The sequence below is a fragment of the Salvelinus fontinalis genome, chromosome 37, assembly GCF_029448725.1.
Source record: "Salvelinus fontinalis isolate EN_2023a chromosome 37, ASM2944872v1, whole genome shotgun sequence".
Taxonomy (NCBI): Eukaryota; Metazoa; Chordata; class Actinopteri; order Salmoniformes; family Salmonidae; genus Salvelinus; species Salvelinus fontinalis.
The window spans coordinates 25,887,060-25,910,722 of record NC_074701.1 but is presented as its reverse complement, the minus strand read 5'-3'; the positions used below and the strand labels follow the sequence as shown (position 1 = coordinate 25,910,722).

Sequence of the window (23,663 nt, the reverse complement as noted above, 5' to 3'; positions counted from 1 at the left end):
AATACCTTATTTACGTAAGTATTCAGACCCTTTGCTATGAGACTCGAAATTGAAGGGTCTTGGTCAGGGAGGTGACCAAAACCCGATGCTCACTCTGACAGAACTTCAAAGTTCCTTGGTGGATATGGGAGAACATTCCAGAATGAAAACCATCTCTGCAGCACTCCACCAATCAGGCCTTTATGATAGAGTGGCCAGGCGGAACCCACTGCTCAGTAAAAGACACATGACAGCCCACTTGGAGTTTGCCAAAAGGCACCTAAAAGACTCTCAGACCATGAGAAACAATATTCTCTGGTCTGATGAAACCAAGATTGAACTCTTTGGCCTGAATGCCAAGCTTCACATCCAGAGGAAACTTGGCGACATCCATAAGGTGAAGGATGGTGGTGGCAGCATCATGCTGTGGGGATGTTTTTCAGCGGCAGGGACTGGGAGACTAGTCAGGATCGAGGCAAAGATGAACAGAGCAAAGCACACAGAGATCCTTGATGAAAACCTGCACCAGAGCGCTCAGGACCTCAGACTGGGGCCAAGGTTCACCTTCCAACAGGACAACAACCCTAAGCATACAGCCAAGACAACGCAGGAAGGGCTTCGGGACAAGTCTCTGAATGTCCTTGAGTGGCCCAGCCAGAGCCCGAACTTGACCCCGATCTAACATCTCTGAAGAGACCTGAAAATAGCTGTGTAGCGACGCTCCCCATCCAACCTGACATAACTTGAGAGGATCTGCAAAGAACAATGGGAGAAACTCCACAAATACAGGTGTTCCAAGCTTGTAGCGTCATACCCAAGAAGACTCGAGGCTGTAATCGCTGCCAAAGGTGCTTCAACAAAGTACTGAGTAATTGGTCTGAATACTTATGTAAATGTGATATTTCAGTTTTCTATTTTTAATACATTTGCAAAACTTTCTAAAAACCTGTTTTTGCTTTGTTGTTATGGGGTACTGTGTGTTGATTGATGAGAGGAAAAAACGTTTTAATCCATTTTAGAATAAGGCTGTAATGTAACAAAATGTGGAAAAAGTCAAGGGGTCTGAATACTTTCCGAATTCACTGTAACTATATATATCAAGATACAGTTTTTGTGCTGTTGGAAAATGCTTATTTCTGAGTGTTAAGTGACAAATTGGGGGTTGGGTTAGTTATCTGACCAGTTCCTTAACTTTTTATTTGAGTGTGTATGTGGGCAAGTGTGTGAACAATATTTTGTGTGTTTACCCAGTCTCCAGTGCCAGTTTGAATAATGAAATCACCTTGCGGCTTCAGACTTTCCTGTTTGTTATTTAGTTTATACAACCATTCAGCTGAATCATCTGACATGCCTTTAAATTGGCTTCTAATTAGACAGGGAATGGAAGTAACCTCACCCAGCCACGTCGTGTGTGCTATCTACCTCTCTGCTTTGCGTTCTTTCACCCATCCACAAAATATGCTGCAGCAAGAGCAATTGTGTGACAAATCTATTTGTTACACAATATGCTGTTTGGTGAGGTGCAGCAATTCCATGACCTCAAATCAGTGTTGGGCAGTAACCTCAAGCTCAATCATAAAATAATGATGGTAGCAGACCACAAGAGTTACTTTATGTAAGTAGAACAACCACTGCTTGCATTAGGATGAACACTCTTAAAATTGAAGTGAATCCACCCTTTGTGGTTGTGAGCTTGATATTAAGCTGACCTCACATCATTTATAATCATTCTACGTACGGTATATTCAAGACATTTTCAACAAACTTTCATTGAAGACTGTTTATTTACTTCAAAAGGGGATTTCTGTGCTGGCAAGCACAGTGTCAGAGGTATATAATGAAAACAATGATTACAGTTTAAACTCTTCAACTCGCTCCAACTACTTGTTGAACCGGTGGTATGGGCCAACTCTGCCATAAGGCATAATTATAAATGATGGGGAAAAACATTATGCGGTTACTTCTCAGTCTTTGATGAGACAGCTTCTGGGCGATATGGTTGAACTGGGCCTCTCCTGTCTGCGTCAATGGTGACACAAACCCCTGACAATACCAGTGACTGTTACTAGAGCGCCCTCTGGTATCAATATATCACTTTTATTCAACATCATTTACATAGCTATAAAACATTACAATGCCCCCCCTCAATAAAATAAAAAAATAATACATTACAGTGACCATTAACATTACAATACACCCTGTTACAGTGTAACACATTTTGCTTTAATAGAAGAAAAATTTCATCACGTAATTTTGAAGGGCATAAACACTGTGCAGGCTTGTGTAATTTATGATCATGTTCAAGTCATTCTCATAAATATATAGGTAACTTCCAAATGAATAGAAACACGAGTAATGAAAGATACAAAGTATATTGAAAGCAGGTGCTTCCACACAGGTGTGGTTCCTGAGTTAATTAACATCCCCTCATGCTTAGGGTCATGTACTGTATATAAATGCTGGGCAAGCCATTATTTTGGCTACCATGGCTAGGCCCCAATAGGATGGCAATGACCCCATCCACAGGGCGCGAGTGGTCAGATGAGCATGAAAACAATGTAAACCATACGCCATCCCAATTGAACACTTATGGGAGATTCTGGAGCGGTGCCTGAGACAGCGTTTTCCACCATCATTAACAAACCACTAAATGATAGAATTTCTCATGGAAGAACGATGTCGCATCCCTCCAATTGAGTTCCAGACACTTGTACTTGTGTTTTGAAGATGTTCTGGCTCTTGGTGGCCCATGAAGACACTATGTTGGTGTTCCCTATATTTTGGCAGTTACTCGTATTACACACCACTGTACTACTTTCTGTCATGTTAACAATCACAATTATAGCTCTGGCATCACCTTGGAGCACAACGTAAACCAATGACCTGTGGGGGGTTGTGGGGGGGTACTAGAATACTGCACAAACCATTCACATTTTCGCTGTGTTTAGACAGGCAGCCCAATTCCAATCTTTTTCCCCGCTAATTGGTATTTTGACAAATCAGATCAGCTCTGAAAGAGATCTGATGTGATTGGTCAAAAGACCAGAATTGGGCTGCCTGTGTGAAAATATATATACACACTTACTACATAATCTGTATTCTCAATGCAAATAGCAGAAGCTACAGCATACAATCACATTCTAGACGATTCTGTGCTTCCAACTTTGTGGCAACAGTTTGGGAAAGGCCCTTTCCTGCTCTAGCATGACAATGCCCCCTGTGCACAAAGCAAGGTCCATACTGAAATGGTTTGTCGAGATCGGTGTGGAAAAACTTGACTGACCTGCACAGAGCCCTGACCTCAACTCCATCGAACACCTTTGGGATGAATTGAAACTCTGATTGCGAGCCAGGCCTAATCGCCCAACATCTTGAAACAAACCATTTAAACTACAGGCTTCAAATTGTTAGAAACAGAGAACCTTTGACAGTAATTGTAATTCTCTTTCATTTGATATCACATTATTAACTGTTGCTTTATAATCCCATTTGACATGATATATTCACTGTTACTAAACAGCAATTTTAGAAGGCACTTCACATTTCATTGTACAGTAGAAAACGTATCACACAACCCCCACACAGAAACAAAATAACATGAAAACATTAAAAACATGTGCTGTTCCCTGTAAAATGGTCCACCATCCATCACGGCATGTAGCTAGCCCTGTCCTTGCTTCACCATGGAAACAAGAGGAAATCTGATATGTTGTGAGAAAGCACTCGTTTGTAAACAGGCTTCGATAGTCCCTCTCGTCAGATTGTTCTCTCGTTCATAGTCAGTCCCTGATTTCGTTTGTGGCTCGTTTTCAATTGGTCCTCTTCAAAACAAAAGTGTCTGTAAAAGGGAACACAAGCCAACCCCCCAAGATACAGAATGTTAAGCATTGTCCTTTTTAAAGAGCATTGTAAATGTACATTTGGATAGGGCGTAACTAGTCATGCATGACCATCCTTCTCGTCCCGTCTATTGGAATTCTGGAGAACTTCAGTATTGTTTTCAGCGCTTGTATTTGATTGGCTCCGAGTAGAAATTACATTTCCCCTCAGAAGAGGCATTTCCTTTTTTTTCGTCTTTGTTTTTCTCTCGATTTTGTCTGTGTCTCTTTTCCTACCGTGTCAGACAAAGTTTGTGTAGTCTTTGCAACATTAGTTTTGTATCTTATGGTTGCTAGCCTGTTGAAAATCAGAAAACATTTCAGAAACACAAACCCTGTTCGGAGCTCCACCAATACAAAATATGTGATTGGTTTTGTGTGGCAATCCCTGCCATACTCCACTCCTTTTTATCTTCCTCCTGAGGAGAACTTCCCCAGGTCTTCAAACTACGTGATAAGCCCGGCGTCCGAGGCTAGGGCGTAACTAACCCAATATGGTTTGGGGATTCGAACCGGAGACCTTTCGGTTACTGTCCCTACGCTCTTAACCGCTAGGCTATCTACTGCCCGCAAACCAAGTGCAGCACAAGCTTCAGGGGCTCAAGTGAATACCATATAATCTGACAGAAGGCAACACTTCTATTTACCACAATTTGAACACTTACAGAAAGCCCAAAGTGGTCCTTGTACTTGATAAACTACAATCCTGAGGATTTCTTTGTCCATCATCATATTAATTATATTCTGCCGACGTACCGTAGAGGGCACAAAAGGGGCCAGGATCCCTCAGACTCTGCAGGACATTGAGCAGACCCCAAGACCAGCGTTCCTGACATCAAGAAAAAGCACGGAACATTTTCTTAAACACCTCTTCAACATACTGTACAAAACCATACTGCATTGTGAGAACTTAAATTGAAATACAGAAGCTCATTGAAGCCAAAATTAAAGAACAGCGCCCTCTACTGTACTTTATAAAAGTAATTTTGTGGGATCTGTTAGTGGGCTCTGTCTGCACTGCACTCACCTTATAACAGTGGGTTACAGTTCAGTAGTGTAGACGTACACTGACCAACAGCTTTCCTAACAAAGCTAAAGAGGTAGCATTGAACACAGTGCCTAAATAAAGACAGGGTAACAAAGCTTAAAAAAACACATTATGAATAAAAATGTATCTAATATATTCTGTCATAGACTGTAGATGGGATGCCCTTACCAGCGTTTACTGGGATAAACATAGTGCATAGATATGACAAGCCAGTTAACCCCAGAAAGCTATTTTTCTTTCTCCCAGCCCTAAAAACAAGCATACATTCTAACTGTCTAGCACAGGTGTGATGAGAATAACGGTCTTGTGAAACTATTACAATTAAACTTTTTATTTTTAACCACAAAACAAGACATTTATTCAGTGCACCACTGACACACTTCAATTCATAGGATATCATGACAGGTGGTGAGAATCTTACCACTGCTTGTTTATGAAGTTTACAATTGGCTCATTCATCCCCCTCCTCTCCCCTGTAACTATTCCCCAGGTCGTTGCTGCAAATGAGAACGTGTTCTCAGTCAACTTACCTGGTAAAATAACGGTAAAATAAAAATAAATAAAAATAATGGATACAGAGAGGGTAGGCCGGAAGCTCCACCAATTCATACATGGCAACACTGAAGTAGCGGTTCCCACCGTCCTCACAGGCATTCATGATGAGCCCATAGTACACCAGGCTGCAGGAATACGGAAAGCACATCCAGAGACAGCGTCAATTTAAGGTCATTCATGTTTGCCGTCTTCCGTGTGAAAGGTCTTTAAAACAATGTATACTGAACCGAAAAGCATCATCGTGAGCTGTTGACACTGTCCATGCGCTGGTAATGGCATGGCAAAAAGCGAGTCCCTTTGTGGTTTCCCAGTGGTTCAGGTTATGGTCTGTACGCTCACCAGACATACATGACACCACGGTCCTCCAGCGGAGCACTAGGTGGGTGACGAGACCGAGGAGGCCAGGGCCATCGTTGTCCTGGTTACGTCTTGACGAAGCCAGGACACCTGCGAAGCTTCACTTTGGCTGTGGCGTTGCCGTTCCCATTCCTCACGGCCTTGTACTACAGAACCTCCTCCGCCTGCTCCGTGTAATCACGGGAATACAGCCAGCGGGGAGACTCCGGGAGAATCCTGCCTCAGCCCAAAAAACAGGAACAAGACAAAGACAGGTGACGAAAAGGGCATCTTGCCATTTGTTCCATCAGCAAACTGCAGTCTCACATATGGGGCCAAATGTATTGGGAAAGGTGTCAGTCAAGCCTTTAATGCAAAGGTCATATTAGTCAAGGTCCCTGAAAAACACAAACACCAAAAAACTAAATTGAAATAGTCGGGACAAAACACTTTCCAATAGTGCCAGACCACCATCTTATTTCACTTTGTTCCCACTGACTCTTCTTGACTACAATTGACCCATTGTCGAATCCTAGTCCCACCCTCCTCAGTTACTGTAGCTGTGTCTGACAAACATCTGTCAGTGTCATGATGATTATTTGTACCTGTCGTGGCCCAGTAGGCCTTGCCCACATACTCCTGGGTAAGCACGAAACAGACGAGGGACATTCCCCCATTCATGTGACCCATTAGTAGGCAGGACAACGCAAACGCCTCATAGCTGGGAGCAAAGGCTCTGGCATAACCAAAACAAGACATCGAAGAAAAGAGCTGGGAGAGAAAGGCTGAGAGAGAAGCAGAGAGAGAGAAACAGCGGGATCAAAACAGTGGGTCAAACAGAAAGTCAGTAGAAGAGCATATTATCAATGCACTAGCAGTCAATAGTTGATGTTTTTGAAATGATGAATGATGAGGCCTAACCATATCTCTGAGATTTTTACCAGTGACTACTATTAGCTGGGCTGAAAAGCAGACTACATCATATTAGCCTGTCAACTACTTCATAGGATATGTATTATGATCATAATATGTAAAGTTGTGAGCTTCATTCTCCTCACCTGTTAGGAAGACTGGTTTCCTTCCAGTCTTGTCAAAGAGGGTTCCAAACAAACATTACCAACCAAACCCCAGCGAAGAACAAAGAGCCTGCCAAACTGACCTTGTAAGCCTGTTGATTTATAAAAGGAACCACTAAGCAAAAGGAAGGACAGAGACTGGAAGATGTCATTCATATATTTTCCAGCGTCTAGAGTATTTGGAAATATGTTCAATTCCATACAAGTGTGAATGACACTACATTCTCAAGCACAGCACAGTTTTGCTCCCATTGAATCATGAACAGTGGCCTCTCTCACCTCCGTCACGAGAGTTGACGTCCTCTGTAAATGTAACGTGTTTGATGAACTCCTCATGGTTGGTATGGTCACCTTGTTCAATGTGGTATTCTGGTACAACTCCAACACAAACAATGAGCATGCACTGGCATGCCATACACACCTGGAAAACAAAACCAAGCTGACTGTCAAGCAAGTAATACAGGCCTAGCTAGCAAACTGATCTATCCATCACTGGTATTTAGCTATCTGGTGCTTGCATTTACCTTTCACATATTCAGCAATTCAACAGCTTGAGCTGCCACTTTGTGGGGTTAACTAAGGGATGGGCTCAAATCCTCTGAACAGACTGACAGTCTATGAGTTTGGCATGGTGGTTTTAAAAACATTTTAGATCCACAGCACACTGTTTGTTTACAAACACTTAGATGACAACAAAAACATAAACTACAACCTTAGAGCTTGGGTTTTGATAGGATGAGCCCTTGATCATGAATCATGACTCGCAATTCCATTACATCACACATAAGAGTCATTGGACAAAGGCGTCTTCTGTACGGGGGTTTTGTTAAGAGCACCATACTCTCGGTCTGAACATTGACATGCATCGCTTGCGGCACGGTTGTGGAAACATAAAGACCTTGTCTTTCATATCAGTGAGAAATCTTTTTTTTTTTTTATACATACGGTTAAACTGATACACACCGTTATAGGGTTAGTGTTCCCTCACGGCCATATCTCCATGTTACAGTGCATGCTTACAGAAGACAGACTGAAGACAGAGGAACTACTTGTGCTAATTAGCCATCTAGAATGCTCTGAACAACTGTGTGTAATGGAATAAAGCCGCCAGAAATGTGTTGTCACTGAAATCTACTGTCGGCTGTAACTGTGATAAAGCCGGTTGAAACAGTGTACAGTAAGTGTGTATTTTGCATTTTGCAAATTATTTTGATGGGATATGAAAGTACAGGGCTTTATGATTCTGTTGCAATTGAGAATCGATTTGTTTAAACTGAGTACTTTGCTGTTTTGGCTGCCAGAGCCAGTATACCTGAAAATAACATACAGCGCTTTAGAAAGTATTCATACCCCTTGACTTACTACACATTTTGTTGTGTTACAGCCTGAATTCAAAATGGATTAAACTATATTTTTTTCTCACCCATCTACACACAATACTGCATATTGAAAGTGAAAACATGTTTTTAGAAGTTTGTACAAATTTATTGTAAAATGAAATATAGAAGTCTAATTTACAAAACTATTCACACCCGAGTCAATACTTTGTAGAAGCACCTTTGGCGGCAATTACAGCTGTGAGTCTTTTGGGGGTAAGCCTCTTAGAGCTTTGCACACTTGGATTGTATAATATTTGCCCATTATTATATAAAAAATTCTTCAAGCACTGTCAAGTTAATTGTTGATCATTGGAAGACTGCCATTTTCAAGTCTTGTCATAGATTTTCAAGCCAATTTCAGTAAAAACTGTAACTAGACCACTCGGGAACATTCAGTGTCGTATTGGTAAGCGACTTGTGTAGATTTGGCCTTGTGTTTTAGGTTATTGTCCTGTTGAAAGGTGAATTAATCTCCCTGTGTCTGTTGGAAAGCAGACTGTACCAGCTTTTCCTCTAGGATTGTGCATGTGCGTATAGCTGTATTCCGTTCATTTTTTATTTTAAAAAACTCCCTAGACCTTGCCGATGACAAGAATACCCATAACATGATGCAGCCACAAATATGCACAACCAAAATATGAAGAGTGGTGCTCAGGGATGTGTTGTGTTGGATTCAGGACAAAAAGTTAATGTCTTTGCCACGTTTTTTTGCAATATTAATAAAGTGCCTTTCTGCAAACAGGATTCATGTTTTGGAATATTGTTAACTCTGTACAAGATTCCTTCTTTGTAGGTTAGTATTGTGAAGTAACTACAATTTTGTTGATCCATCCTCAGTTCTCTCATATCACAACCATTAAACACTTTAACTGTTTTAAAATCACCATTGGCCTCATGGTGAAATCCCTGAGCAGTTTCTTCCTCTCCAGCAACTGAGTTAGGAAGGATGCCTGTATCTTTATAGTGACTGGGTATATTGTGGTGTAAAGTACCTAAGTAAAAATACTTTAAAGTACTACTCAATTAGTTTTCTGTACTTTACTTTAGTATTTATATTTTTGACTACTTTTACTTCAATACATTCCTAAAGAAAATAATGTACCTCTCACTACATACATTTTCCCTGACAGCCAAAAATAATTGTTACATTTTGAATGCTTATCAAGATAAATTCCCTGGTCATCTCTACTGCCTCTGATCTGGCAACAAATTAACAAATGATTTGTTTGTTAATTATGTATGAGTTTTGAAGTGTACCCCTGGCTATCTGTAAATAGATTTTTTTTAAACAAGAAAATAGTGCAGTCTGGTTTGTTTAATATAAGGAATTTGAAATGATTTATACTTTTACTTTTAATACTTGAGTATATTTTAGCAATTATATAAACATTTATATTTATTTAACTTTTATTAAACTAGGCAAGTCAGTTAAGAACAAATTCTTATTTACAATGACGGCCTACCCCAGCCAAACCCTAAAACAGACGACGCTTGGCCAATTGTGCGCCGCCCTATGGGACTCCCAATCACGGCTAGTTGTGATACAGACCAGGATTGAACCAAGGTCTGTAGTGACGCATCTAGCACTGATGCAGTGCCTTAGACCGCTGCGCCACTCTGGAGCTGATACTTAAGTATATTTAAAACCAAATACTTTTAGTAGTATTTTACCTGGTGACTTTCACTTTTACTTGAGTCATATTCTATGAATGTATCTTTACTTTTACTCAAGTATGACAAGGATACTTTTCCCACCAATGATTAATACACCATCCAACGCCTCAAAACCTCTCTGATCTTTGTGGTTGAAATTCACTACGCGATTGAGGGACCTTACAGATAATTCTATGTGTGGGGTACAGAGAGGTAGTTATTCAAAAATCATGTTAAACACAATTATTGGACCCGGAATGAGTCCGTGCAACTTATGTGATTTGTTAAGCACATTTTTTACTCCTGAACTTCTTTAGGCTTGCCATAAAGGGACTGAATACGTATTGACTCAAGACATTTCAGCTTTATATTCTTGCAAATACATTTCTAAAATGTTCTACAAACAAAATTCCACTTTACATTATGAGGTATTGTGTGTAGATCAGTGACAGAAATTATCAATTTTAAATTCAGGCTGTAACACAAGAAAATGTAAAGGGATGTGAATACTTTCGGAAGGCAATGTAAGGTCATTGGGCCATAAGGAATAATGGTAGGGTCCTTAGGAGTACATATTGGGCTATGGTAGGATAAGAGTTAAATTCTTCAAAAAATAATTTCGTATAATTAATTGAAATGGCCATTGAACAGCGGGAAATAGTGCAGACTGTGCTGTAGATTTAATGCTCATGCAAGTGACTGGAGCGATAACTAGTTAGCTAAGATTCAACAAGATACTTCAAAGCTTCTGTGATTTCATTATCTCTGGCAGAATAAAATTAGCAGCGACGGATATACTACTATCTGGCTTTCCCTACTTAGTATATGTAAATTGTTCAAAGGCTTAGTATATGTAAATTGTTCAAGGGAAATAAAGATAGCTAGCTAGTTATAAAGCAAGGTGAAGGTAATAAACTAGCTAGCTGGGGTGTCTTGTTCTATATGACGGCGCGGCGTCATATATAGGGTTAGGGTGGCATTATGTTATAATACATACATAGCTAGTAATAATATATGCCATTTAGCAGATGCTTTTATCCAAAGCGACTTATGTCCTCCAAAGCAAGGGACGTTCATAAAACAAACCTGTAGCAACACAAGAACCAACACCATCTGCTACTGATACGATCAGACGGAGGGTCGAACTAGGCAAAAATTTTGCAGACGTGGATTGCGTGGATCGAATTTATCTAGGAAAGCTGATTGTTCAAGGAGACTGTGGAACCAAAACAGCGCATGAGGGTGGGCTGGAGATTTAACTTCACGACTAAATTGAATGGTCTAAAACAGGTTTCTCCAACCTTGTTCCTGGAGAGCTAACGTTCTGTATATTCATTCCAAACCTAATCTAAACACACATTCTTCTAATAATTAGCTGGTTGATAAACTAAATCAGCTTAGTTACAACTGGGGTTGGAGCGAAAACCTACAGGAGGGTAACGCTCCAGGAACAGGGTTGGAGCGTCATTGTCTAAAATATGCTAATTCCACCTATACAGGCGATGCTAAACAAACTCGCCCAATCAAAGCACATTTGTCTGAAAAACGTAGCATTATTAATCGGAACTAGGAAACTCAGAAATGTTCGACTTACTATCTGGGTGTAGTTATACCAGTTTCTAAACCCAAAGGCGCAACATCTTGAGACTTCCGGGAATGCTTACGAAGCAGACCTGGCCGGTGTTTGGGTTTAGAATAGTCAAAGAGAAGTGAAACATTCTTCCTTATTTGCTGATTTTCTCGAAATCTAAAGGCACAACCTAGATTCGAGCCAATACGTCTTAAGTAATTTAACATGTTATTACGCCAACCAAGTGAGTGACAAACTGACACGTTTTCATTTGTCAAAACAACTTTAAATCGTAGGTTTGAACCAATGACGTATCTGCGCATGAGCGTAGCTAACCAAAGTCGCCATGATATCGCCGATAAGCGTGATCGGGGATTTCTATTGGAGAAACAGTTTCTGCCATTCTTCATACTGTACTGCCTTTGGTTATACACGTGCTGTGTTCAACCAGTTAGCAAGTCGTGCCAACAGAGGACCCATTTGAGCGACTTGGTAGGAGTGAGGCGGGGTTTAGGATTCACAAATTCAAAGTCAGTAACTGTATATACACACACACTATGGTCAGTACTGAACATGGTTACTGTGAGCTTTTTGTACATTTAACTGAAATCATTCCTATAAACTAAGTCCCCTTTCATCCAAATTATTGCATCATAACTTGAACCAGTTCATCCTGGCCATGAAACTGAGCCCTAATAAATCAGAACCTCATACTCATTTGCATTATAGAAAGGCTCATGACAATTCCCAGTATTGCATTTAAGTACGGACTTGTGGCACAGTCCACTAAATTATCATTTATGTTGTACATTTCAGAGGAAGCCGACATCTAAAAATATCAATTTAATAGTTTGACGTACAAGACAACATTAAGTTAATGTTTTCTAGCTCATTCATTTGTCAATTTTTTTATAACAAAATAAAAAGCAGAACATTACACCAAGAGAAAATGAATAGTAAAATGACTCGTTCCACAAAAGAACTTTACATCCCTTTGATATTTTAAGTAGAAATTGTGCACAAATCCTGAATTTTAAAAGCATGTTATATTAGAATGAAGTGCCTTTAATATAGAACACAGATTTTATGAATAAAGACTTGCTAAAGTGCAAATAATCTGCATTTTGACATCTCCCTAGAAGTCAGAGTATGCAAAGGAAATTTTAACCAACATCTCATGTTTACCACCTTTAGAAAGCCCTATTTATTGTTGCTTTGAAAGTCATTTCTGAATATTTAAGTAATTACTTATACATTAAGGTATAAAAAAAGTCCCCAATTTTAAGGTCAACCCTGTTACGTGAACCACTTGTTTTAATATGGTGAAACTACTCCTTTAAAAAAGGTGCAGTATGCAGAAATCTGCCATTTCCTGGTTGCTAAAATTCTTAGTTCGCCTAATTTCAGTTTGCGAAAAAACAAGCAATGTATAGTGTAGCGAATCATTGTACCATCTAAACCGCTGTGAAATATATTTCAATAACCAAAAATATTGTATTTTCAGTTTGAAGCTGGTGTACAAAATCAAAACACCCAAAAACAAAACAGGTAGCATAGAACAGATCTAGCACTTTTGACTTGCTTTCATTTTGAATGACAGATCTATAACACATTTCTATAGGAATTTGGTCAGGTCCATATTGCAGCCAAAAAAAAAAACGAAATAAACACTGAACATCTAATGGTCAAATCATAGTGTAAAAGCAGGTGAGCTGGTTCTACTCTTTTTGGCCATTGTCTGATGTTTTGTGGTGGAAAACGGAGCGGATGTAGCATAACATCAACCGTGAAACCCATAGAGGGGCTAGAAATGTTGAAAATTACATTCAATTGCCACTCACTGTTGCACACAAGGTTACATTCACCCTGTCACAACAGGATTCATGCACAATTTAAGATGAGATTGGAAAAAGTGTTTTAATTAAGTTGAATGTGCTCTTTGACAGAATGGTAAAATTGTGAAATAAAGTTCCCACCAAGTCACACAACTCAAAAAAGGCACCTAATTGGTGGGACGACCCAGGTAAAAGATTAACAAAATAGTTAAGAAATGTAAAGGTCAGTCAAGTTCTACTAGTTCTGACACCTGAGTGGTAATTTTGACCTGACCGGCGTTGCCTGAGTATCATTATCTACCATCTTGGAATGATTAACTGATTTTTCCTTCTTGCCGGCCTTCTTTTGCTGAAAGGAAACAAAACAAAACATTACAATCAAACAATGCCATCTATAGCTGGGAGCGGTAGATGACAGTACTTAGCCAAACAGAGAAACACCAAAGTAATCTTACCTTGAAGAACGGCACTCTCCCGTTCTCGTAGCACATGAGGTTTTCGTCTATGTAAGGCGGATCAGTGACGTAGTCATAGCCGCTCACCTCATCCTCCAGAGAGTCCTATGGCAACAGTCATAGATTAAAGCTACTCTGTACTCTCTGAAAGTCACCCTTTTCATTGTCATTACATGTCATACATGCTGAACAGTCAAGATCAGTCAAAGTTCATAGAGTCTGTACAGTTGACTTCATGTAATCATGTCAATGTAATCTGCAATACAGCCCCAAACCCACATGACCCAAAAAGGAAATACTGGGCTCTAATTTTCTGAAGTGTACCTGATCAACCTGCTTCTCCTCCTCCACTGCGTCACACTGGAACAGTGCCGTCTGCAGCTCCTCCTGCTTGTGGCGGAGGTTCTCCAGCAGTTCTGCTCTGCTCTTCGACTTGGCCAGGAGACGTGGGTACACAAAGTCCCTCCTCCGAGGAGTTGCACCTACCAGAACAAATTGAAGGAAACATGACAGGTCAGTGACTCGGAAAAATAATGTGTAGAAAAGAAAAAAGCCAGATTAACATTACATCCATGTCAGGCTCACCAGTTGGGACATCCTGTAGGAGCTCCTCGCTGAGGAAGCTGTGGACACGGGCCAGGCCATCCTCCAAGTGGGCCTTGAGTTCCGTCTGGTGGTGTTCCAGGGTGTTCTGGTCCAGTGACGTCTGCTCCTTCATGGCCCCCAGACCCTCCTTCACCATCTCCTGCTGCTGCTTCAGCTGCCCACTCACCTCCTGGACCCTCTCCTCACAGCTCTGCTCTACTCTCTGAATAACACCACAGAGAAACACCGGTCAGGATTTCAGTCATAATGATTACAGACATGTAAGAAGCTGCGCATGGATTTCAAAGCTAAACAATTTTGCAAAACAAAAATTGCAGTACCAGAAACTGTCAAGCGCTATACGTGCCATTTCATACACCAACAAGCATCCGTTTGAGGTAAAACTGCACAACAATCTATCCGAGTGTATAGTTTACCGTTAGCAGGGTCTGAGCAGACGCGGTTTGGTCTCTGATCAGGGTGAGCTGAGCCTGGGCCTGGGAGTCAATGCCATCTTTGGTAGAGGCACACCACTGCAGACTCTTCTCACCCAGCTGGGTCAGAGAGCTGTGCAGGTGGCTGCAGTAGCCGGAGCACTCGTCCACTGTGCGCGTGGCCTCCTGGGCAGTCTGTTGGACTTCAGAGATCAAGCTGGCAGTGGTGGACTCTAGACGCTCCTTTTGGGTGGCGGTCTGGTTCTCAGACAAACTGCATCTCCTGGAGAAGGGCAGCAAAGTTAGAGGCTCTGCCCTGGCAAACATACCAGGTGAAAAATATGCAGATTCAAATGAACAAAGCCCACACTATGGACAGAAATCATTAGACATGTCAATGGCCCAGTTAAGACAGCCCAGTTGCACTTACGTTTGAAGGGTCTGCTGAAGGGACTGAACAGGGACCTGCAGGGCATCGGAGGCATTCATCAGGCCAGCGTAGTTATTCTGGGTCTCCATGGCCAGGAGGTTGAGCTGGTTCTGCAGACACTGGATCACCTGGGTCATGCCCTGTACGATCAGAAACAGAAGGTATGTTACAAGGTCAGATAGAAAAGCACACTTGTTGACCATACAGCCTTGATAGTGAGAATGCCCGGGGTTTCATCAACATTTGGATGTTGAACAAGGACTGGATCAATGGCATCAAAGCAGAGTAGACACCGCTACAAGAGCAACACTATTGTACATCTCAAGGTGTAGTATTACTTTGCAATGATCTGAAAAAAAAACAAGATATGTAAGAGGGTGATAAGAGAATGCTTTAAACCAGGGGTGTCAGACAAATTTTGTCCCGGGGCGACATTGAAACACTGCCGTCAACATTTGCCCAAAAGAATAGTCCATTGTTTATGTAATTTCATACTCCCTCGCTGTCTAGGTTTCATTTGTGATGATGATTAGCGAACTGGACAGTGAAGAAACTGAACTTAAGTCCATTATTTTGACAGTTTCAATTACGTTTTAGTAATTTTAAAGTATATCGATATTTTCCCATGGCCTGACACCACTGCGTTAGACTACACAACTCCAAGCAGATCCCAGGCTGTACCGTTTGGTGCTCCTTGTCTGCTCTGCTGATCTGTTCCTTCAGGTTGTCGTGCTCAGTCTTTAGGGAGCCGAGACCTTCTGTTGCGGTCTCCCTCAGGGTAGCCAGGTCCTGGGCATGGCCACTGAAGAATGACGCCGTCTCCACCTTCATGGACTCCATCTGGGGAAAAGGAATGCATTCACAAAGTTGTCCATCATGTATACTCAAAAGTATTTTGAGAACAGTATTGTGCATTATTTCAGCCAGCTTCCTTTACCTTAGCTGCCAGGGCATGGTGGGTCTCCAGTGTCTTCCTCAGGCTGTCGTTCATGGCCATGATAGCACTCAGACCAGGCAACACCTGGGCCACCAGGACCTCCTCAAGCTCCAGCTTATGCTCCTCCTGTTAACCCGGGATTGCATTTTTCATGAAACCTCTCCCACCTCTATTCATACAGATTCGTGGACCCAAAAAATAGAAAAGATGAGAACAGAGATAAGACAATAGAGACTGCTTCATTTCTGTCCATACCAAAACCTGGTGCAGACTGTTTTTAGCCTCCACACACAGCGTCTCCTGCTCCATCATCTTAGCCTGACACTTGGTCACGCCATCAGCAACCAGGTCTTTGATGCTGCAGAAGGACGTGGCTACAGTAGCCATGGCTCCTTTGAAAGCTTTGTCGTTGACTGTGATAAGACCCTCTGAGGAAGGGGGGGGGGGGGGGGGGGGGAGTTTGGAGTAAAAGATTAAAATGGATATCAAATTCTATGATGCGCTCATATCACTCAAAGTACTGAACCATTTCAAGTTGCTCACCAACTGAGGTTTTGTAGGAGTCCAGCATGCCCTGGTGCTTGCTGTGCTGGTCTTCTACAGAGTTCTGCATCTGGCTGAACATAGCATCCATGCAGTCTGCAAAACTCATCTGGATCTCAGAGTTGTGCTCCTCAACCTTTTTCTTCCTCTCCAGCTTGGCATGCAGGCCAGACACGTCTTTGGTGCTTGCGTCAACAGTTGTCAGCAACTGGGAAAACATTAACTCATAACTTTAGACTAAATCAGTTATTTGAATATCCTGTACATTCTCAAAAGTGTAATTTTAGTAATTTAGTAGACGCCCTTAAACATTGTCCTAACTGGTCGTAATGATATCACCCTAACCTTGTCTGCAGTGGTGTACAGTTTCTCCTCAGTGGTGGCCAGCTCAGACACTATAAACTCCTCCTCAGTGAGCTTCTGCTTGGTCTCCTGCAGGTCCCTGTGAGTCTCTTGCAGCTTCTGGTTCTTCTCCTCTAGGTCATTGGTGCACTTGTCCAGCTTCTCCTTGCGATCCTCAAACAGCTCTGTAACCTGGGGAGGAGGGACGGTTAAACATGTTTGACGAGTCAAGTGGAGCCGGTAACCATGGTGCTGCTCATCCAAAAACAGGAAGTAAAATATGAGAGTACTTTCAAAATAAGCTTACGCTCTTCAGTTCCTCCTCCACTGCAGCAATCTTCTCTGTGTATTCAGTGATATGCTCCTCTTGGGAAGATATCGCAGCTGCCATGCTCCTAAGGGGATTAATGAAATGTTAACCTATATACTTTCTCCTTTGGAAGGGATTCAGACTTTAGAAATAAACATTTGATTCATACACAACATTTGTGTTGTACAATGGGCATTTACTCATAGTTCTCAGATGACAGATACACTCCATTCTTGTCACGAGTGGCAGCCAAATCCCGTTTTAGACGCTCAATTTCCTCTGTGTATTCCTGATGATGAAATTCAATATTTTTCAGTCCAGATGTTTTCCCATAAATAAAATACACATGCATAAAGTAAACAGAGCATGCATACTCAAATTGAGAGGTTTGTTCTACGCTTATATACCTTGATAAGAGTTCTCTTTGTCAACTTCTGGTTCACCTCAGGCTTATTCATGATGTTCTTGGCCCTGTTGGCATAATCCAGTGTGCTCAGAGTTTCCTGGGGATTTCATGAAACGAAAAGTTGAGTATTGATAAAATTAGATATCAATCTAGACATCGATGCCAAGAGACAATAACAAAGCCAGACAAAACACACCTCCAAGTTGATGGAGGCTGGTGAAACTGTGGCAATGATGGAAGTCTTAGTGCGGCCTCCCAGTGAGTCCTGGAGGATACGGGTGAGTTTGGACTCCCTGTAGGGCACATGGGGCCTCTTCTCCACCAGTGCAGTGATCACCCTGCCCAGTGTCAGCAAAGACTGGTTGATGTTGCCAGCCTCACGAGCCCGCTTGTCCACAGCACCGGACCGGCCGATGTTCTCACTGCCAGCAAGGTCAACCTACAAGGTGAGGGTCACATTAGCTAGAATTCCTGATGGGCAACACAAGCAGGTGCACACAGGTCAAATGTGCTATCCATCTTTGTATGTCACTGGTAGGGCGTGTATGACAATGTATTGTAGGTAATACCAGTTAAACATACCAAGTTCAGTTTTCCAATCTTGACCAGTTCCTCTCCATCAACAGTTATCTCCTTCATATGAATCGTGACGGAGAACACGGAGTGAGAGCGACTGAAAAACAAAAAGGGGCAAATAAATACAAACAAACACTCAACTCAAACATTTACACCCTGTGGTTTAGTATGAGACAATTTTATTTGGTCAGACACGCAGGTTTACCTGGAGTACGCATTCATGAGAGTGGAGGCAGTTTTCCTCTTGGCAGATCCACGCTCCAAAATCTGGTAAACCTCATTTTTGTTGTGTACTGTGATTTCTTCCAGGCCTTTGATGATAACACCCCTCTGAAGGACAGAAATTATATTTAACCTTCAAAAGCAGGTTTTAATATGACCATTAGATTAAGAAAATCACCCTGGGGGGCAGCAGTGACATGTTGACAGACAAGTGTGATTCAACCCATTAGGTACATACATAAGAGACTGGTTAGTACCTTGTTACGTGGATCATCAAACAACTGAAGACGTTCAGTGACATCAGGAAAAGGGCTCAGCAGGTCAAACAACTCTTCATTGTAGATCTCCAGCAAGGAAACCTTGACAGAAAACTCTGTCCCACTTTCGGACAGCTTCTCAAATATCTGATGAAGTGTCCGGGGAATGATACCCGCAAGAGGATCCTGAAAGAGTCCATTCAAATCACAAATATTGAAAGCATTTAAAAAATAAAACATAAGATAATTGACAGATCTGATACAAGTTATGTTATACCTCTTCCCATGTAAATTCTTCATTTGGAGATCTTTCTCCTTCCATTGTAAAAGTCTTTCCTGTTCCCGTTTGGCCATAGCTAAATGACAGAAAGAAAACGTTTAGTCAAAAACATGTATAAAACTGACAACCACCTTAGCACCAGGTGTCAGCTTCAAATGGCTAAATGTAACCTTGTGGATAGGCCACTTAACCCCTGTTTAGGTAGTACTTACGCAAAAACTGTACAATTGTATCCACCAATCACTTCATCCAAAATAGGGCAGACAACACTCTTGTAGACATCAATTTGCTTGGCAGATGGACCAAACACCTGAGGCGAGGGTTTGATAACATGTAATTTGCACATTAGGAACAAATGACCTTGCAACCCAATAATAGTGGTTTGTCCAGTTTAGACAAACGTTACATTAGTTACCATATCAAAGGTGTACGTCTTCCTAGCTGCCTTATCGCCAATCCCTCCCGTTCGCACATTGATCTCTTTTCGATTTTCTACTGTGTCAATGACTCCATGGGCGGCAGACTTGCGTTCCGCGTTGTTGAAGGGTCTGAATAGGCATGGGCAGAGAAGTTAGTAAGACAACATTAGGCTAAATAACTACTGTTGCTGTGATACCAACACTGATGTTCTTGTCCATTTAGCTAGCAAGTTAATTAGCTATGATCGAGTTGCTTTTAGTCCCAACTCCCACTGGTTTCATACAAGTCAAGTTTAGTTTACCTGCATCTCACAACGACTTGAATATTTCTCCCCTTCTCATCCTTCTTTGCGACACTGAACGAGTTGTGCGTAGACATGTTTGCAGAACACTCAATACTGCAAACGCCAACTGTAACACATAAACACAGTTTCCCCCATTTAAAAACAAATGTATTAGCTAACTAACATAAACCCTACTCTGGCTAACCTAGTCAGCTAACATTAACGTGAGCTAACTAGCGTCAACCAAGATAACTGCCTACGTTACTTAGAATGTTAGCTACAGCTAGCAAATAGTGCGATATACAAAAAAACACAAGCTACCGGAAACGAGCCCCAAAATTGTCCTTACCAAGTGATGAAGTCTTACCTCTATTGTTTCTTTTGAACGATTCTCTTGTAGCTAAGTACTTTTGAACAAATATGACTTCCGTCACCGCTGGCGCGCTATCGTGGGGAATTTTTCAAACACAACTTTAAATGTTCTTCAACCGAGATGTACAGCCAATGGCTTAGGCGGAATTTCTTAAACGCGATTTTATTGGCAGTCTGGGGTCACAATAAAAATGGAGGCGAGATGCATCACGGGAACTGAGCTTTACATTGGAACACATATCCACTTGATGGCGCTAATGTGCTTTTTTTGGTATGCCCATAAAAATAATCCCGTTTTGGCTTCATGTGTGATTCAAGGTAAATACATTTACATGACAAACACCAAATGGAAAGTTAATGGATCTGGTCATTTAATTTTCTCCACACATGTTGTTAATTTTGCATTTACATAATCCGGAATACAGGAAGAGTAATATTAGTAAAATAAAAACATCCTAGTCAGTTCTTTATAGTCAGTTATATGGCTGTTCATTTTGTGGAATTAATCATGTGGAAAATACCAACATCTATTAAAGGTCCAATGCAACCATTTTTGTCTCAATATCAAATCATTTCTGGGTAACAATTAAGTACCTTACTGTAATAGTTTTCCATTAAAATGGTAAAAAAAAAAAAAAAGTATATACATTCTTAGCAAAGAACAATTTCTAAAGCAAGAATGTTGCTAGGACTGTCTGGGAGTGGTCTGAGTGGGGAGGGGAAAACTGAAAACTAGCTGTTATTGGCAGAGAGGTTAGGAACTCTCTTTCTTAACTAATTCACTACCTGGTGAAAACTCCATCCCACCAAAACAGGCTGAAATTTCAGGCAGTCTTTTCAAACAGCTCTTACACTGAAAGGGCATTATCCTAATTTTCACAAGTTCACAGTATTATTCCAACCTCATAGTTTGGCAATATATATAAAACACAAAAAAAAATCATAATTTTTGTCTGCACTGGGCCATTAAATACATAACTTCCTGGGCCTAATAGCCTATGGGAATAGCATACATGCTATATACTATTTTCCAATCTAGCCTAAAAGTCAAATTTAACAAATGTATCTTGTGTCGGCTAATAATGTAGTCTACATTATCTATTCATCAGTTCATCAATCACCCTACAGACTTGAAGCTGAACAAACAGCACAGAATCCATTTATGTTTAACTGCGTGGCTTCTGACCACTACTTGATTGACTGGTGGATGAAATGCCCATGTCATTTTGACACACAGCTCATTATGCCAGTATTTTCTGCCCTCATAGTTACACAGTATGAGCCATTTGAGGAGCACACTTCCATCCAGCGCCAACATTCAGATATCAGATTGTTGTAGATGAACAACGGTTTGTGTTTGAGATTTGCATTTGTGTTTGAGATTTGCACTGGACTGGTAAACCCACTGGTGAATACAATAGCCTACTCTCTGTGATTAATTAATACATCAAACAGCAGCAAGAACATAACACATCCTTCTGTGCTTGCACAATAATTTACTTTCAACTGAGTTTTTCTTAAGTTGGTCATGTCTGACTATTGAAATATAATATGATTATGAATAACAAATAACAGAGATTGTAAAACCCAAATTAAAGAACAGGGGACATTATATATATATATATATATATATATATGGCAAAACAACTAGCAGTGAGTCAATGAAGTGCTGCCATTCGCCTCTATTGCCAGATTATTTCCTTTATTTGCCAAGTAAGACCTTTTCTACCTCTACTCTTTGTCTCATATTTTATGACATGACACCACCCATCAACCTTGCAGAGCACAGTCATCCATCTCCTCGTGGGCATCTACCCACTCATCCTAGTGGGGAGGGGGTTATTCCCTTGTGTGCTTCTCTCTCTCTCACACACACACACACACACACACACACACACACACACACACACACACACACACACACACACACACACACACACACACACACACACACACACACACACACACACACACACACACACACACACACACACACACACACACACACACACACACACACACACACACACAATTTCCCTACCCCAGTGTGATTATTCAGCAATTATAAAGCACTTTAAAAAATAATCTGAACCTGTGTTTTTGAACGGTGGTAGAAAAGGGTGACTAATTTCAGTCCTCAATGGCCACACACAGTCCACTGATTCCCTCACTTTTAGAACAAGAATAAACAACTTATCTAGGTAATCAAAAAGTCAAAAGCAAATAAATGCACATTGCATGCATTTTCTGGGTTTTCCATCTCCAAAATCACATGAGACACCTGATGGAGGATATGAAGCAAATGAGGGTAGATCACTAAATTAACTAATAGGCTACAATGTAGCTCATCCAAAATTGGAGGAATCTAAAACTACATGTTCTTTGGAAATTAATTCTTCATAGATGGTTGTTGGGTCTCTGAGATGACCCTCTCCTGGAGTTTCATCGTCATGAGAGCAGCTGTCACCCAGGCCACGCCCCAGGCATGGGGTTTGAGTGACCCAAACACCTCAGATTCCTCCGATCAAAGAGAGCTTTTCTATTCCAATCTGCTGGGTCTCACAAATCCACTTCATTATCATAACAATTTTAACTGTGAGGGTGGAAGCAAAGTGAAGTGGGAACAATCCTATTGTTTCTTTTTCCATCAGTCGCTCAGAAAAAGAAACATTATATGACCTACTCCATTGGAGGAGTAAGAATCTAGCGGGTGACTGTGGTTGCTCAGATGTTAGGGGACTGCCACAGCAGAAGCATTTGTCTCTATCTAAGGCCCTGCTATCACTGCCTCGGGGCCTGAACGAGGAGACATACCAGTATCTTTATTATATTACAGGTAAGCAATCCAGGGGCTGTTTCATGTGTGTGTGTGTTTTTACTTTGTCCCCTGCAGTTTTCTTGAACATGCAGAAATCTTAGGGCCAGTTTCCCCAAACACAGCATGCCTTTAAGTCTAAGACACATTCTGTGTCCGGGAAACTGGCCCATAGTTACAGTATTGTTGTTTTAAGCTTGTAAAAATTATGTAGAATAGATCACTTTCTAAATACACATGTTAACAATATATACCCAATATGTTAACTGTTAGGTATGAAATGATTTAAACCTTTACAATATATACCCAATATGTTAACTGTTAGGTATGAAATGATTTAAACCTTTACAATATATACCCAATATGTTAACTGTTAGGTATGAAATGATTAAAACCTTTACAATATATACCCAATATGTTAACTGTTAGGTATGAAATGATTTAAACCTTTACAATATATACCCAATATGTTAACTGTTAGGTTTGAAATGATTTAAACCTTTACAATATATACCCAATATGTTAACTGTTAGGTATGAAATGATTTAAACCTTTACAATATATACCCAATATGTTAACTGTTAGGTATGAAATGATTTAAACCTTTACAATATATACCCAATATGTTAACTGTTAGGTATGAAATGATTTAAACCTTTACAATATATACCCAATATGTTAACTGTT

The 23,663-nt window shown here is 40.9% G+C and overlaps 1 protein-coding gene across 10 annotated transcripts; it reads right to left on the bottom strand.

Annotated features, from left to right (window-relative positions):
* Positions 1–1,744: 1,744 nt before the first annotated feature.
* On the bottom strand, positions 1,745–20,281 carry LOC129836434 (kinesin-like protein KIF11-B). 10 transcript variants are annotated; one of them, XM_055902600.1, is made up of 27 exons: positions 20,157–20,280; positions 19,808–19,916; positions 19,502–19,634; positions 19,299–19,396; positions 19,084–19,162; positions 18,807–18,992; positions 18,533–18,657; positions 18,334–18,424; positions 17,948–18,190; positions 17,753–17,848; positions 17,546–17,634; positions 17,343–17,430; positions 17,039–17,227; positions 16,694–16,901; positions 16,406–16,578; positions 16,151–16,276; positions 15,895–16,053; positions 15,214–15,353; positions 14,787–15,066; positions 14,350–14,572; positions 14,089–14,246; positions 13,765–13,869; positions 11,499–13,658; positions 7,152–7,293; positions 4,885–6,964; positions 4,614–4,686; positions 1,745–3,817 (listed from the first exon to the last, which is right to left on the bottom strand). In XM_055902600.1, exons 2-23 carry the CDS (start codon positions 19,882–19,884, stop codon positions 13,548–13,550), a joined length of 3,177 nt encoding a protein of 1,058 aa, XP_055758575.1. In that variant the 5' UTR covers positions 19,885–19,916; positions 20,157–20,280; the 3' UTR covers positions 1,745–3,817; positions 4,614–4,686; positions 4,885–6,964; positions 7,152–7,293; positions 11,499–13,547. The 10 variants fall into 10 exon arrangements, with proteins under 10 accessions (XP_055758575.1, XP_055758576.1, XP_055758579.1 ...); XM_055902601.1 differs by having other exon boundaries at positions 4,614–4,976; positions 5,436–6,964; XM_055902604.1 differs by having other exon boundaries at positions 4,614–5,585; positions 5,800–6,964.
* Between the last annotated feature and the right edge of the window lie 3,382 nt (positions 20,282–23,663).